At 38.9% G+C, this 15,349-nt stretch overlaps 1 protein-coding gene across 5 annotated transcripts in view; it reads right to left on the bottom strand.

Annotated features, from left to right (window-relative positions):
• pds5b (PDS5 cohesin associated factor B) overlaps positions 1–15,267 on the bottom strand; it is a 40,468-nt gene extending 25,201 nt beyond the window's left edge. The window contains exons 1-18 of one of the 5 annotated variants that reach the window (XM_042062981.1): positions 15,145–15,267; positions 13,333–13,459; positions 11,910–12,113; positions 11,714–11,800; positions 11,537–11,634; positions 9,015–9,141; positions 8,845–8,925; positions 7,108–7,248; positions 5,711–5,826; positions 5,482–5,576; positions 5,228–5,373; positions 4,189–4,340; positions 3,684–3,797; positions 3,480–3,561; positions 3,157–3,205; positions 2,919–3,058; positions 1,203–1,318; positions 1,017–1,122 (exon numbers count right to left, since the gene is read on the bottom strand). In XM_042062981.1, coding sequence (XP_041918915.1) covers positions 1,017–1,122; positions 1,203–1,318; positions 2,919–3,058; positions 3,157–3,205; positions 3,480–3,561; positions 3,684–3,797; positions 4,189–4,340; positions 5,228–5,373; positions 5,482–5,576; positions 5,711–5,826; positions 7,108–7,248; positions 8,845–8,925; positions 9,015–9,141; positions 11,537–11,634; positions 11,714–11,800; positions 11,910–12,113; positions 13,333–13,440 — 1,962 coding nt within the window. In that variant the 5' untranslated portion in view covers positions 13,441–13,459; positions 15,145–15,267. Of the gene's footprint in view, positions 1–1,016; positions 1,123–1,202; positions 1,319–2,918; positions 3,059–3,156; positions 3,206–3,479; positions 3,562–3,683; positions 3,798–4,188; positions 4,341–5,227; positions 5,374–5,481; positions 5,577–5,710; positions 5,827–7,107; positions 7,249–8,844; positions 8,926–9,014; positions 9,142–11,536; positions 11,635–11,713; positions 11,801–11,909; positions 12,114–13,332; positions 13,460–14,103; positions 14,601–14,644; positions 14,667–14,755; positions 15,110–15,139 lie in introns of those variants that run through there. The other 4 variants (XM_042062980.1, XM_042062984.1, XM_042062982.1 and 1 more) reach the window with 4 other exon arrangements.
• Positions 15,268–15,349: the final 82 nt, after the last annotated feature.

The raw sequence follows: 15,349 nt of genomic DNA, 5'->3' as shown, positions 1-15,349 counted from the left end.
CGAAAATGTATTATTTAATCCTATTGGTTGGACTAATATGGGTTGTGGTCAGCTCCACCTATCACAGCCTCAGTTACATTTGAAAAACCGGAACCTGTTCTAATGGTCGTCAAATCACATCTTTATGGTAATGCAGGAGGTGTCAAAACTCGTCATTATGGGTACAGGGGGTGTAGTCAAAAGTCATCTTTATGGGGAAATGAGTTAAAGCAGCCGATAACTATGTTAAAATGAATTAAAAGAAAAGCAAATATGCTTCTGTGTTGTTGTTGTTTGTCCACTAAATGGCACATTGGAACTTTGCCAAGCCTCTCACTGCAACATGTACTTGAACAGGCTTGGTTCCTAGACTACGAATCTCAGCTAGCTGCTACACTGTTTAACGGAGTCTGATCTGTCCGTTTATGTAGGGTTTAGGGATCATTGACAAATGATAGGGAATATTTAGCATTGTTTAAGTCTAAACAAATCCTGAGAACATTCATGTCACACGCCTGGTGCAGTAATAGTCTAGTACTATGCTAAGAACTAGTATCAGGTGGGTAGGTGGGTGGGTGGGTGTGGGTGGACCTTATAACTCCAAAGTCTGGAGTAGTAGTCAGTAGAACTCTGTAGAGTACTGGTATCAGGAGAAAAAGAGGGTTAGAGTGATCTATCAAAAATGTTTTTAAACAGTAGGGGTGTAAATCGGAGCCTTCATGACGATTCGATATGATATCGATTTCTTAAGCCAACGATTTGATTATTTTCGATACTTCAGAATTCCCCACGATACGATTCGATACGATTTAATACTCAATATTTTTACATGATATCTATTAGGTTTTAAATAAAATCAACAAAAAATAAATAATTTGCCTTTTATTGAGAAGACAGAATTAACACATTGGCAAAATAAACACATTGATCGATACTCTTGCGGACGCATCGATGCATTGAATCGTCGGCTGCATAATCGATGCATCGATACGAATCGATTAATATTTACACCCCTATTAAACAGATGGTTGTTGTACCTTCAAAAGCTCCAGGCCTGCACGGATGGCCTGTTCAGTTGGCACTCCCTCATCCTCATCATCTGCTGTGCCTTCTATGGATTTATTCACCTGTTTGATAAGGGCACTGCAACACAGAAAGTGGGATTACAAACCCAGCATAGCAGAAAAACCTACAGTGACGGACTGAAGCTTAGGAAACGCTACCTGATGGATTCTGTGTCAATATGAACGGGGGCAATCCTTTCCAATAGGAATTTCACCATCTCTAGGAAAGGATTGCTTGGCTGTTTTGGGCTTCCTAGTTTCTTAGTGATGTCTCTCTGTGGGAAGACAGAACATAACCATACAATGTAGTCTGAAGTTTGATGTAAAAACACAGTAAAACATCAAACTGACATTTGGGCTTTGGGGGAAACTAACTAATGGCTTCTACATACCTGACGCACCCGACCGGTAGCGCGACAATGTGACGTCAAAATGATGTAGATCTCTCTGGCGCGCCAGGGTTTTGGCCGTGTAGCACACGGTAGCGCACCACTCATTTTTTTTTTCAGACGAGCGCGACAAGGCGGAAACATGAAGATGGACTAGTTCGAGGGCAAGCGAGTTGCAGTGTTTTGTTACAGTCGTGAATTTTTAATAGTTTGCTGGATAAGTTAACAAAGTTACCAGTGAGAGTTGCAACACATGGAATTAAGAGGAAAGAATAGAAAAGATTTATTTTCAAACAAAGGATATCTATTAAGGCCTGAACAAAATCGCTTTCCACTTCAGGAAATTACACAAACTCAGCCAGCTGCTAGCTAGCTAGCCAGCTAACTAAACTGTTTAAATTATTAAAATTTCCCTCGGGATGACTAAAGTACCTATCTATATATCCATCTATCTATCTATCTATCTATCTATCTACCTGTGCGCACACCTTGGAAACTACATGATAATGATGATGGTAGTTGTGAATAGTAGCAACCAAAGTCTGAAGTACCATCACAGAGGCTAGCTACTGGTGTTTCTTATTGCAGCTTCTTCTGCTGTGTAAGTAGTTAATGTTAGTCTTTTCACAACAGCGACACCTCTGTTCAGGAGAATATTGCAACTAGTGTTGCGACCACCACGCGCGAGTATAAATGGTTACGGCGCTTCTGTGACGTCACATTGTCGCGCTACTGGTCGGGTGCGTCGAGTATGTGGGACGTTTAACTCCTTCTGTTAGATGGGGAAGCTACATATGAATTCTAAGCTACGACTGATTACACAATTCCCTCACTTTTTACAGAGACTTCAGATTTCATATTACACAGCAAAAGTATAGCAAGGCAGAAAGGTAGTCCAGTCAGTGGTCTGTAAAGGCCCTGACACACCTACCCAAAGGCCGACCGTGTCAGAAAAGGCAGTCAGACTGATCAGTCAGCCCTCGGGACGGTCCAAAAAGTGTGTCGGAACACACCGAAACGACTACCGACTTGAGCGTTCTTTCTGCGCTTGCGCGAAACGTAATAAATTTCCATAACAGCAGGTGGCACTAATCTGTATTGCTTCCTAGCAGGTAAAACGTGTTCAAACGGCTATAGCCTACATTTAGTAACAATTGGCGAGGTAGAAATGATACTACATGTCTACATGCAATTCTATCTGCCATTGATAATCTGTTGAGATCCAGTGAAACTGCCGTCATGGAGACAGTACGTCACACTTTGGTTATTTTGATTATGGTGTTTTCGTAATTATTGGAAGTCATAATTGACAATTCATCTGTTAATTTAATTAACTGCACAGCCCACAACTCCTCACGCCAAGTAACAACAATCCTATCAATGTGACATTATGTCATTAACACCCACCATCCCAGAAAAAGTGGAAAGGAAAAGATGATGGGACAGAAAATAGTAATCCTGAGAGGAGTTAAATTGGTTTTCATACCACGCAACCCTCTGCCTGTTTGCAGGAGCAGGCTGGGCTGACCAGGGTCTCCAGCTGCTTCCTGATCTTCTCATCCTCCTCCAGAACCTGGGCCAATTTCTTCACAAAGTCCTGGGCTTTTCCTGGATCTGGTAGATTCCCTGTTGAAGAGAGAATAAAGAAAGCAAATCTACAATGCAGCCAGACTTCAGATAAGGAATCCAGAGCAACTGAGTAGTGAAAAGGATTGAATACATACTGGTGATAACCATAACCTTCGAGAACACTGCTTTGTTGTAGGACTCCGACTGAAACACAAAGAAAACCCATCATAACTTAAACGTAATTCATTATTTTCTAGGGCCCAATGATTTCCACATGGCAGAAAACATGGATGAATTGAATTGAAATGAATTGAAAGATAGTAAAAATTGATAGTAAAAATTGAAACCTTGGTAATTTAAGGAAAAATACAACAGAAAAAAACCCCTGAATTTTGTAAACAAAACATATCATATGGTTCTAATTTTCTCAAATTAGTGTACCGATTAATGTTTCAACATTTTTAATTACAGTACTTACTTTTGGCTGCTTCACAAGATCCAGGAGATCCTTCACATGGTGTCTTAGCATGTTTTGACATTTCCACATCTCATTCAGAGCTCTTGACAAATGAACCCCCCCCCCCCCCAAATATGTTACATCACATTGTTTCTTTCATAATCAGAAGAATGGCATGTTTGTGTGTATATGTGTCTCATATGTGTCTTGTGTATATGAACTTACTTGACTGCATTCTGGTCCAATGTAGCATACAAGTAATAGAGACACTTCATCCTCTCAGTCGTCTCTAGGTTGTGAGGGACCATGTACTGAGCAAAGATGCGCTCAACAAGCAGCCTGTGAATGGAGGAGAGGTTTCAGGAGAATCCTAAGCACTGTCTCAATACAATACTTTGTTGTTGCATGGAGGACAGGTATTGATGGGATAGATTGCAACTTCAGAGGAAAATGGTATAATATTGTTCAATCTGTTCAGTTCCATTGCAGTGCACTCTGCTAATGACATGTTTCCACTGTTTTCTACACAAAAAAAGATCTGAATAGTGCTGGTGAAAGTCTTCATAATAATGAAAACAAAATAATTGAATGTCGGTTTGTAGACTGCAGTCGCAGTCGGTTTGACATCATCTTTATCAACATTATTAACTATCAATTTTGTTATTTAGTATTGTACAATTAAAATATACAAAATCAAATAATTTCAATTGATTGCATTATGATAACTCACCGGTCATCTATGCTATTCTGGTAGTATATGTGAAGCAGCTTGTCCTTGATCCAGGAGATCTGCTTGGCAGCTTCCTTTCCTCCTTCACCCTGCAGGGAGTACTTCTTGTAGATCTGAGCCAGACCCATCATTGCCTCTTTACGAACCCTCCACTGGAAGAAAATAAACAAACAGTTCTTATGGCCAAGTTGTAGTCACATTTAATTTGGTGTCCTTCAGAGAATGGACCCTTAGACCCTGCATTCTCTCATAGGTGTGAACACACGATAAACTTCTACTCGTCACAAATGTAACACATTTTGAAATTAAAAGCCAAGGTGCATCACAGTTGCACTGGTAGGCTAATGGAGAAAATATCTACTTGCTTTTAATCCCATTTCATTTGAATGTTTGAATGTCAGAAACACAAAAGGCCTTCCAATTTCTGTGTGTGGTAAACAGAGGAGCAGATGAGCATAAATCATTAATCTGGGGGGTATTTCAGAAAGTAGTTTTAACAAACTCCCAGCCTAACCCTGATCATCAAACTGATTTACCCTGAGTTCTACCCTGAGTTTTGTGGATTTCTAACTTAGTTACTGTCAGTATAGTCAGAAAATGTATGGAATTAAAGGAGAAAAATATACAGTAATTTCCTGTGTATACAACACAAAACAGTGTTTTAAATGCAAATAAAAAAAAAACACAACACACCCGAGTATTGACCCCAGTGCCCAATAGTCCAAATGAATCAGAATCAGATGGAGCTTTTATCATAAAGAAGAATAAAGAGAAGAAATACATTCTCGTGTATAGCCTGACCCCGTGAATTAACCTCATAGCTGAATAAATTTTGCAAAATCAATGTATAGAACATTGGTTAATAGTACTTACGGTAGCGCTGTTACTAAATTACTCAATAAAACAGTGTTTATGCTCCACATATACAAAAACAATCAAGTTAGCCTCCGTCATTCAACCAATGCTAATGCAATGTCACACTAACTCAAGATTGCCGTATAGGCCTCAGATATCCACAAGTTAGCAATTTAATACATACCCTTTTATCCAGGGTTCTCTCCCTCACAAAGTTCAAGAGATGGTCATTGACCAAAGCCAGATCCTTTTTGGCAGCAGTTACGATGGATACAATGACATCATGCCGTATAGCCTCCTCGGGGTCATGGGATCTCACCTTCAGGTACTCTAGGATTCAGATGTAGCAACATGTAGAGATGCTCTATGAAGCCATGGCTAAGGGTATGGTTTCATACTTCTATGTATGAACAGATGCTTTGTCCAATATAAACATACCTGTGAGATCCTTTGCGAGGTCAGGGTGGTTCATAAGGCAGTGACTGGCAAACTTCACACATTCTAAGCGAATGGGAACATGAATGTCATTAAACCTGCAAAATCAAGGAGAAGGCCACGGTCACAATCCACCAATGACATGGGCAAACTTACATTGTACATTCCACAAATAGGACTCACAGAACACATTCCTAGATAAGCAGAGAAGGATGTGTCATGGTCACCATACCTTCCAAGGTAGCACTGCCAAAGGGGTTTGTTTTGTGTGGCTAGCTCAGAGTCTTTTGCCCCAAACATCTTTGCCAAAAGCTTCACAACTTGAAGACGTTCATCATTATCATTACTCTAAAAGAAAAAAACAGATTCATATGTGTATATACATACATACATACATTACATACATACATATATATACACATACATACATACATACATATACACACACACACATATATATATATATATATATATATATATATATATATATATATATATATATATATATATATATATATATATATATATATATATATATATATATGTATGTATATACATACACAAGATATACACAAGATACACACACACACACACACATATGTTAGGCATCCAACAACCAATCAACTTGTCCAAAGTAGGCTATAAAAATAGTCACCGATGAATGCATGATTACTTGGTTACATCATTATGTATAATGGACTAAAGGACTCATGCCATAATTTATTCTTTATATTTCACATTTTAATTCTATTGGTTCAGGATCTTAATACTTCCACTAGTCTAACATACCCAGTCCATTTAGATCAAATCCTAGAGAATTTCTCTTTCTAGATTCTAAGAGAGAAACTTGACAGCACAATAGCTTTACAAACACGAACAGAAAACAGCATTAAGGCATTTGTTGACAAGAAGGAGGTTTTGGATGTTCTCTCTACAGGATTCACAGTAAGCTATTTTGTTGCTCTTATTGGTTAGGTCTATCCAATTGTGTGCAGAGACATTTTTCCTCTTTTTTCAGATGAAACACACCCGATAATAACATTCCAATCGTGCAGTACTAGACTCAAATTATAGCAGAATTGAGTTCTGCCTACACCTACACCTACAAATTTTCCCATACATTTATATAACAGATTATCTATTGTAGGAGATTCTTGTTTTAACCACCTTCTTGAGAAGCAGTTTATTACTTACCATACCATAACTATCAGTATCAATTGCCCATCATTGTGGTCAAATCAAACCTTGTCAAATTAAATATTCCTGTAGTATAGGTTGTCAGACCTGAAAGGGATGCTCATCCCAAAGACAACACCCCCCCCCCCCCCACCCCCCCAAAAAAAAACCTCCTCGGATCTGCACTATTCACACAAGTCCCCCAAACTGATGTGAAAAAAGCGAGAGGTGCCGAAAATTGCGCTGTTTGCATCTCTGACCTGCTTGCTTTGTTTATTTTAATGTCCATTAACTTTGTTGTATTCTTCATGCAGCAGCATCTTAAGCTGATCTAGTCCACCAAGACCAAGCATACCACCACAGCTGTACCCATATCAATACAAATCTCAGACTTATTCTGAGAGTTTTCTGCCTGAAATAATATAACTATGCTGTGGGTGAGTGAAAGATCACCTTAAGTTTGAACTCCAACTGAGGCAGGACGGACAGAAGGAGGTGGCTGTCGATGTTGTACAGCTCCAGGATCAGGTCAAAGACATGCTCTGACAGATCACTCACTGATGTCTTTCCCAGCATCAGGACCTGATTAAAAAACTGTGGGGGAAAAAAAACCCAAAAGCTATGAATTTCCATATCATAGCTGAAACAGCAGCTGTGACAATACAATAGATAGCCAAACAGCTTAAGGCCCAATCATGCAAAAAATGAATGACAATAAAATACCTGGATGAAATGTGAAACCACCTTAATAATAGTGAAAAAATATTGTGATAAAACTTTTTCCTTTCCCTCAAGACAGTATCGGTGCATGGCCCCATGGGCTCAAATGAATATGCTGAGGCACAAATTCACAATGCTCACTGTACTCCCATACTTATTACAGGGTATCTGCACATTTTCCAAGTGCAAATTTAAAGACTTTTAAGACCTTTTCAAGACATCTAAATGCAAAAATTAAGACTATACCACGGCAAAAAGATATATACGACAACTTAAAACTGTTTTATGCAATTTTTCTACTAATTTTAACCCCCAACCCATTTTGGATGTCTACAGAAGTTACAATATATTTTGGCGAAAGAAAAATAATTGTGTGTGAATTACCTTCACAGCTATAAATGCACAATTTTAGTGTCTGGGCTGCTTGCTTTTGAAGCTGGCTGTACATATTTGGTTGTGCTTACTGGCTGAGGCTGACTGTTCTTGACCTGTGTCTGTAGTTGCCTAGGCTACTTGCCAAAGACATGTGCACTGGACTGGATTCCCTTCAATATTGCTTTCAAAGTTAGACTAAGCTATTTAAATATTTTAATAGGCCTACTTTATATAATTTACTATGTGCATCTATTGTCCCATATGCAGCACAGCAAAGTTAATCCACTACTTTACATTTTGCATGCATCTAAACCAACCAAAGCTTGACTAAAACATTGTAAAACCATTCACTTGTTTTAAATTAATTAAGACGTATTATGAACGCACGTTTTTTAATGTAGCCAGTCGCCAACATTCCAAAAATATGTGGTTATATTTCACAACTTGCGATGCTGCGTCCGAGCAAAAATTCTAGATGCCGAGCGCAACTCCAAAAAGGAGGACAAATGAGCATCCGGCTTGAGGCTGAGCCGGACAGGGCTTTTAAAATCCGGCCTAAATTCGAACGGATGGCCAACCTATAGCTAACTGGCTTACCAACTCTTTCTCCCGCTCATTCCACCCATAGACAGTAAAAGAACTTCTACCGCTCACGTAGGCTACCTGCGTATCTCTCAGGCCTCGGCTACACCACGAAAACGTCAGGCATATTTGTACATACTGTATTATTACCATTTTCACACCTTTCCACACCCCGTGAAAAACATCTTCACTCTGCAACCACTACACTTCCTCCCGTAACCTTATAGTCACTTATACAATTGCATTTTAAATACACGAAACCGGATGGAGACATTTCGCTTGCTCTCTTGCACTCGTTGGCGGTCCCATACGCAAATTTAATACTTCCCTTTCGAAAATTCAAGACATCCCAGACAATTTAAGAATTTTTTAGGCATTAAAAACGAAAATTGTATTTAAGACTTTTTAAGGATCCGCGGGAACCCTGTTATTACTCTACTCACATTTATCTAACTGACACTAATAAGTTGTGACAGGGAAAGGACTGCTACCTGGACAGAATTAACAACTCACATTGGTGATGTAGGGCTCTATTGCCTGAGCAGTCCTCTTCAGCAAAGCCTTGGCCAGATCATAGGCTTGCTTGTTCAGATTCTGTGTGGAAAATGATATTGGGGGTATGTAATAAAATGTTTTCCCTGAACACTACTGTGTGACATGCTGCTGAATGCTGTGTTTCTCACCTTGTGCGCAGGCACCAGGTTTACCAACACCGTATCCAGCAATTCCTGTGAAACAGAGTCCCCCTCACAGATGATGGAGCTCATTAGGTCCACCATATGCATGTGTACCTTCTGGTTATGGCCATTGCTGGTGAAACAACATAAATAGCAGCCAACAATATCAACAACAAATTTGCACCTGCTGTAATGATCACTTTCAAAAGGCACAACAATGTATTGTATTGTTCAGTGAGTTATATGAGTTCAGTATATAAATACTGAATCAGGTAGGTTACACAGAGTTTGCTTTCTTTTTTCACATAAAACATCCCGTCACTAGCTAGATCAGAGACTTTCTAATGAGGAGACACAACACTCAAAAAATCCTCCATAGAAATGCATGGGGCTAGTTTGTAACGTTGTCTTCGCATATCACACCCCTTCCGCGCACAATCGTGCCAATCATGTGTTGTGAACTCGCTGCTGGAGCAAGATTGGTGTCGTGAAGCCTTGCGCACGCGCATTTCTGCCGAACAGGATGCCCGATGAGTGCCCAAAAAGCGTTGCAATATGGGCGCCAAGTGGAGGGACTTGCCTAAAAGGACTTTGGCTAGATGCTTTAGAATTTAACATGGTTTAAACTCCTAGGTTGCAGCAGAAGTGACATTTCCGTCACTGTGAAAGGAAACTAGCCTATTTGGAATATTCTGTAAGTCTAGTCTAGTGTTCCTTTTATGAGAACACTTTAACAGTCGACTGATCAAACTTTCTTTAGGCTATTGAATGCTTTAAATGTGAATACTATATGCTTAATTCACTATTAACTAGATTAGCGTGGTTCTATGTGCAGTTGTAGAGCTTTCCTATCGTTTTAATAAACGACACACATACTTGTGTGGTTAAAGTAAGGAATTGTTTTTAATCATTTTCTTGCAATTTTCACATAACATAGATACTAGTGTAACCTGCATTGTGTGTAACCTCCACGGTTCAGAGGCGTCAGGGAGTGAGGTTTAGTAATGTTGAACACGCACAGCTATGCTAGCTGGCATCCGCATATTCTCCCCTTGAATTAAATCTGAGATTTGCATGCCATGAAGGCAGTTACGCGCTTTGGGCATTTCTCATTTAAACATTTACCTTTCTTTATCCTTAATGACCTTAGAGGCTACATATGCAAATGCATTGACGACATTATACCGAGGGTGACTGTACGAAATTTTCCTAACCAGAAGCCAAGGGTAAACGGAGACGTCTGTTCAGCACTGACAGCTCAGATAGCTGCCCTCCATTCTGGTAACTCAAGTAAGTACAGAAAAGCCGTTATGAACTCAAAAGATCAATTAAAAGGGCTAAGAGACAGAACAGGGAAAAGGTAGTCATATTACAGCGCTGCCCTTTTCAAATATCTGAAACAGATGTGTGTAAATCCTTTAGGAGGGTAAACACACACAAAGCTCCAGGATCCGACATCCCAGGCCGTGTTCTCAAGGCTTGTGTATTAGAACTGTTAGAAGTCTTCATACACATCTTTAACCTCTCCCTGCTCTTGTCTGTTGTCCCCACATGTTTCAAGAGGACCGCCATCATTCCAGTCACCAAGAAATCAATAGTGAGCTGCCTTAATGATGGAAACTTAGATGCAGTCAGGGATTTTTACGCAATTTCAAGCCAATAACATATTTTGTCACATTCAGCAATTGTCTCCTCACAGCCACTAGCTGCCCATTTCGTGATTACTGTAAAAAAACACAGTCTCTACAGGCAGCCCAGGCTCCAAACATTGTAAACAAACAAAGTTGGGACAGCCTGCCATGTCAAACAAAGACGAAACTCTGCTGAACTGTCACTTCATTCATTCATGTGTTCAGCGGACACCTCCTCAATGTTTGTTTGCAGTTAACACTTTATTCCATTTTTATTCTATTTGCTTTTTTTTCTTTTTATCTTTTATCTTTCTAATACTCACCCATTTTTCAGTCTTGTTTATTTGAAATGAATATACCTTCTCTTAATTCTACTATTTAATTGGGCTCTTGAGCACAATCATTTTCATTACAGATAAATGTCTATTTATGAGTACATAACAATACAACTTGTTGATCTTTATAGACAGAAACGCACATATGTGTTATTAGGTTACTTTACTTTTTCTCAGATTAAGCTATGTGATACACAGAAATGTTTTCATTTGAGGTTATTTGGAATACAATTCTCCCTTTGCCTGCATGTTCAAAATAAAACTTTTTTTTTTTGCTTACCATGAATTTTAATGACACTCTCAAGGTTACAGCACGAGTCCACGTTCAAGCCTTTCCCAATTGCTAAACAATGTTCTCAATGTGACTCAGTTTACCCCTATGGCCTAGGTATGGCCTAGGTATGGCCTAAGATGCCATAGAGGAGAATATGCATAACTGAAATGTGTAAAATGGGACTTTGGAGAATACCCGACCCGTACAGCCCTTGAATTGAATGTTTATGTTTCTGTCACTTCCATAACATGTTGAATGCCAACACTATAAGTAATTAAATCCACTCACTTGATGACTTGAAAGAGTGTCCTGTAAAGTTGTGTGAAGATTTCATTACTGTCCTCCAATTCAAAGCAGATGTTGTAAGATTTCACCCAAGCAATATTCTGCAGAGAGGAATACAGGTAAATGGCCAGCACTACAAAAGCTGCACGTTCACAAAAAAAAAAAAAAAAAGACACCAACCTCAAGAAGGTAAAAATATCGATTGAACTGGGCACTTTTGGTATCCTCCAGTCCTTTGAGTTGCCTTGTGATGAACATGAAAATATCCTGAAATGCACATAAATTTTTTTTTAATTTTTTTGAAGTTTTTATTAATTATAATACAAAATAAAACACAGTTGTGGAAACTACAATTGCAACGGAAAATCCTTTAAACCTTTAGTTTATCAGGTGATGTGTATGGTGCCTCTGGAGCATAGATGCGAAAAATGTCCGCCAAACAACATGCTACAAGTAGCCGCACATCCTTGTCTGGATGTTTGAGAAAAAAGTCTGAGGCTAGGTGCAGGGCTAGATTGAGATACAGCTCCTTTTCTTCTTCTGAATCCTGATCCATGTCCATGAAGGTTTTTACCACCATCTACAAAACAATAGCGTCAATAAACATTCACAAACAAACACTTATCTTCACAATAGTGGCACGAGCCTGAATGAGAGACCAAGAGATCTGAAATAATATGGTTTAAAAAGTAGCCCTAGATCAAGTTAACCAACAATTGAGAAAGAGATATGGTGGCTATTTAAAATCATATAGTGATTAACGCGACGGCGATAGCAGAAAGACCATCTTAATAATGCATAGTCATTATCAAAATCCGTGGTGCTAAAATCGGGTGTTTCCAACAGATTGATAGGAGATGGTGTGAATATGTGACTGAAAAACGTAATCACGGAATGCCCATCACTAGAGCCATCATAGAGCTGAATGCTTTGGAGATCGCTAAAGAAAACTTAAACACAATTCAAAACTAGACTTAATGATGTGGTGCAATGAACTGTCATTGCGTCACTTTCTTGCCCAGCGCTTGCCCTCAAACTTCAAGGAGAAACTACTGTCTTTTCAGCAGTAAGTGAACAACTTAAGGAAAACTCACTCACACCCCCTGGATCAGATGGGAAATGCTGATCAAATGCCAGTGTTTTTTTGACATGCCAACATCTATCAGTGTTGAAACTGCTTGTTTGAGTACAGTTAGACGTGTAGCCTATTAGGGTTAATGCAGTTATTGAGGATATGGTTCTTTTCTTTCATAATCGGTAGAACTACCACAGTCTAGGTTTTGCACTTTTATGGCATTATAAAAATACCTAGTTATTCATTAACGTATTACAAGTTAAATTTGATAAATGCATTCCAAAGACATATCATAATTTAATTTAAATAATGTTAAATGGCCTATAAATTAATTCATCCAATGTGTCATCACCAGCATAAAAAAAATATATTAAAATATATTTTACTTTATTTCAAAAATTAGTCCTGAAAACTCTTATATTCTGACCAATACGGCAATATAGAAATTACATTTTTAACCAATGGAGTTACAAATAATCAGGTTAGTGTCTGCCTGCATAAAAACTGTTTATGTAATTCTCTGTGACTCAAACCTATGACATTCAGATTGACAGTATCTTGCATTACCATTTGAGGTACAGGTAAATTATTTTACTTTTATTGGTAAAAATGAAATGAATTGCCTTTAGTTAGTGCCAACTGGACAGTTCCATGTAAGGCTCACTAGTGATAACAAAAGTTCCATTTGTTGTGTAAACTGACCAAATATAGTACTTCCACCAACCTTAAGCCTCCGAACCATCTCCTCCTTTGAGATTTTATCCGAGATCTCCTTTACCCCTGGTGGGTAGGTGATCTTGCCATCTGTGGCTCGATTCTTGGAGTGAGCCATACTCTCCGTTCAGCGCTGACTGTAGAGTACATATCACAGTTAAAATGTACACAGGAAAACAGTAGCACCACTTATAGATAAACTCATGTTTCTAAATAAAGGAGAACCGGACAGGGGACACAAATGGGAAAAGCATTCATTATTAGTTAGGCTATGTCTATCTAAAATGTCAAACACCGTTACAGTGTCACTCCCTTAGGGCATGTAGCATCAAACAAAGCATCACAGCAATTTTTCAATGTTAATATTAAACCTGGTAAACAAGCCTGCTCTGCCATTTGCTGGAGATTTCAGGTTCAACAAAAAGTGCAAGAGAGAAAGACAGCATAATTACGTTACCCTCTCTTTAAAGTTAAATGTTAGCTAACGTAACCAAAAGAATAGCTAAGTTATTTTATTTTTTCTTGCATTGACCATAGCACGCAGCACAGTGTTAGATGACATGTTCAAGATTGTATTGATTATCACCTTAAATATGCAAAAGTAAATTATCAATGGTAACGTTAACCACTTATTAACAAGTGATCACTTAAATTATGTACAAACATAAACGTTGCTGTTGCACAGCTTTATATATACATAGCCCATCGTAGATAACGTTAACGTTAGCTGTTGCTCTGCATTGACAGCAGTCTATGGATGACAAAGTTAATGTTAACTTACTTATATTAAACAGCGAAGAACTTTATCTCTAACACTAACATTAAATGTTGCCTTGATGCATGTTTTGGTAGCTGCAGATAGCTGGCTACGCCACAGCTTGCTAACGCAGTCTTCCAGCGAGCTTCTAACTAACGACATGTTGGTAACGATAACGTTAGGCGAGCTTACCGTGCACCTAACGTTTTCTAGCTTAATGAGCCCTTGCAAGCAGTAATGTAAAACCCAGCGAGGTAATGTAAGCGGGAAAGGTCAAATTTGACCCAACGTCAATGTAACGTTAACGAACAACAAACTATATGTAAAAGGACCAATGCTATACACGATGCTCACACAACATACTGGAGCTATGGGCTAACGTTATTGTGAAACGAATGGCAGTAAAACTGTACCTTCATCAATAACGTTAGCAGTCTAGCTATGTCTTAGCGCTACCCGAAATTGTGAAAACTGTCTTTGATGGACTGCATACTGTTATAGAAAGAACATTTAACTGAATTAACTTGCATAGCTTGTCAAACATTACATACAACGTCAGTGTTACCTATGTCTTGGTAACACCACGCATTTGTTTTCTACCAAGCTGATGGGTTTCGGGGTAACACAACAGATTCCGCGGGGAAAGCAACAAACATTAGCAGCTAACTTCACGTACCCACATGCTAGGTAGCTGCTAGCGATATAGTAAAGTCTAAGTTGGCGTTCCAGAATGCAAAAGGACGTGTACGGAGATCTAACAAAATAACACCAATATCGTCTTTCCGTTGGAAAACACCATATTTGATGGCCATAACACTGGCTTGCTAAAAGCCATTCTGGGAAAATAATAAACAGGGATAAATGACGCTTGCAAGCTAGGTAATGTTAACATATTATGCTAGCTCAATGTTGGCTAGCTAGAACGCAACGGCAAATTAACGTTACCCTCATCAAACAGCGACACATGGCCAAATTATCACGTATTATAACGAGCAAATATGATTAACATTGTGATACGATATTTAATAATCTCGACCATTTCATTCCAAATCTACGATACCTTACTTGATGAGATGTAACCAATAGTCTGTTCTACCACATATGATCCTCCTTTCGGCTTCAAAATGGCGCCAATTTGGCCCTAGCAGCACCAGCAAGCAAAATTTGCTACAATAATGAAAGTGGTACAATGGTGACTCCTGTAGGACAGGTTGTTCCCCGTTCGCCTTTACCGCACCGGTGCTGATGAGGGCACAGTAATGTCTGCATT

Source organism: Alosa sapidissima, chromosome 15 (genome assembly GCF_018492685.1).
Source record: "Alosa sapidissima isolate fAloSap1 chromosome 15, fAloSap1.pri, whole genome shotgun sequence".
Classification (NCBI taxonomy): Eukaryota; Metazoa; Chordata; class Actinopteri; order Clupeiformes; family Clupeidae; genus Alosa; species Alosa sapidissima.
Note: the sequence above shows the minus strand (reverse complement) of the source record. Positions and strands in the feature narration are given on the sequence as shown.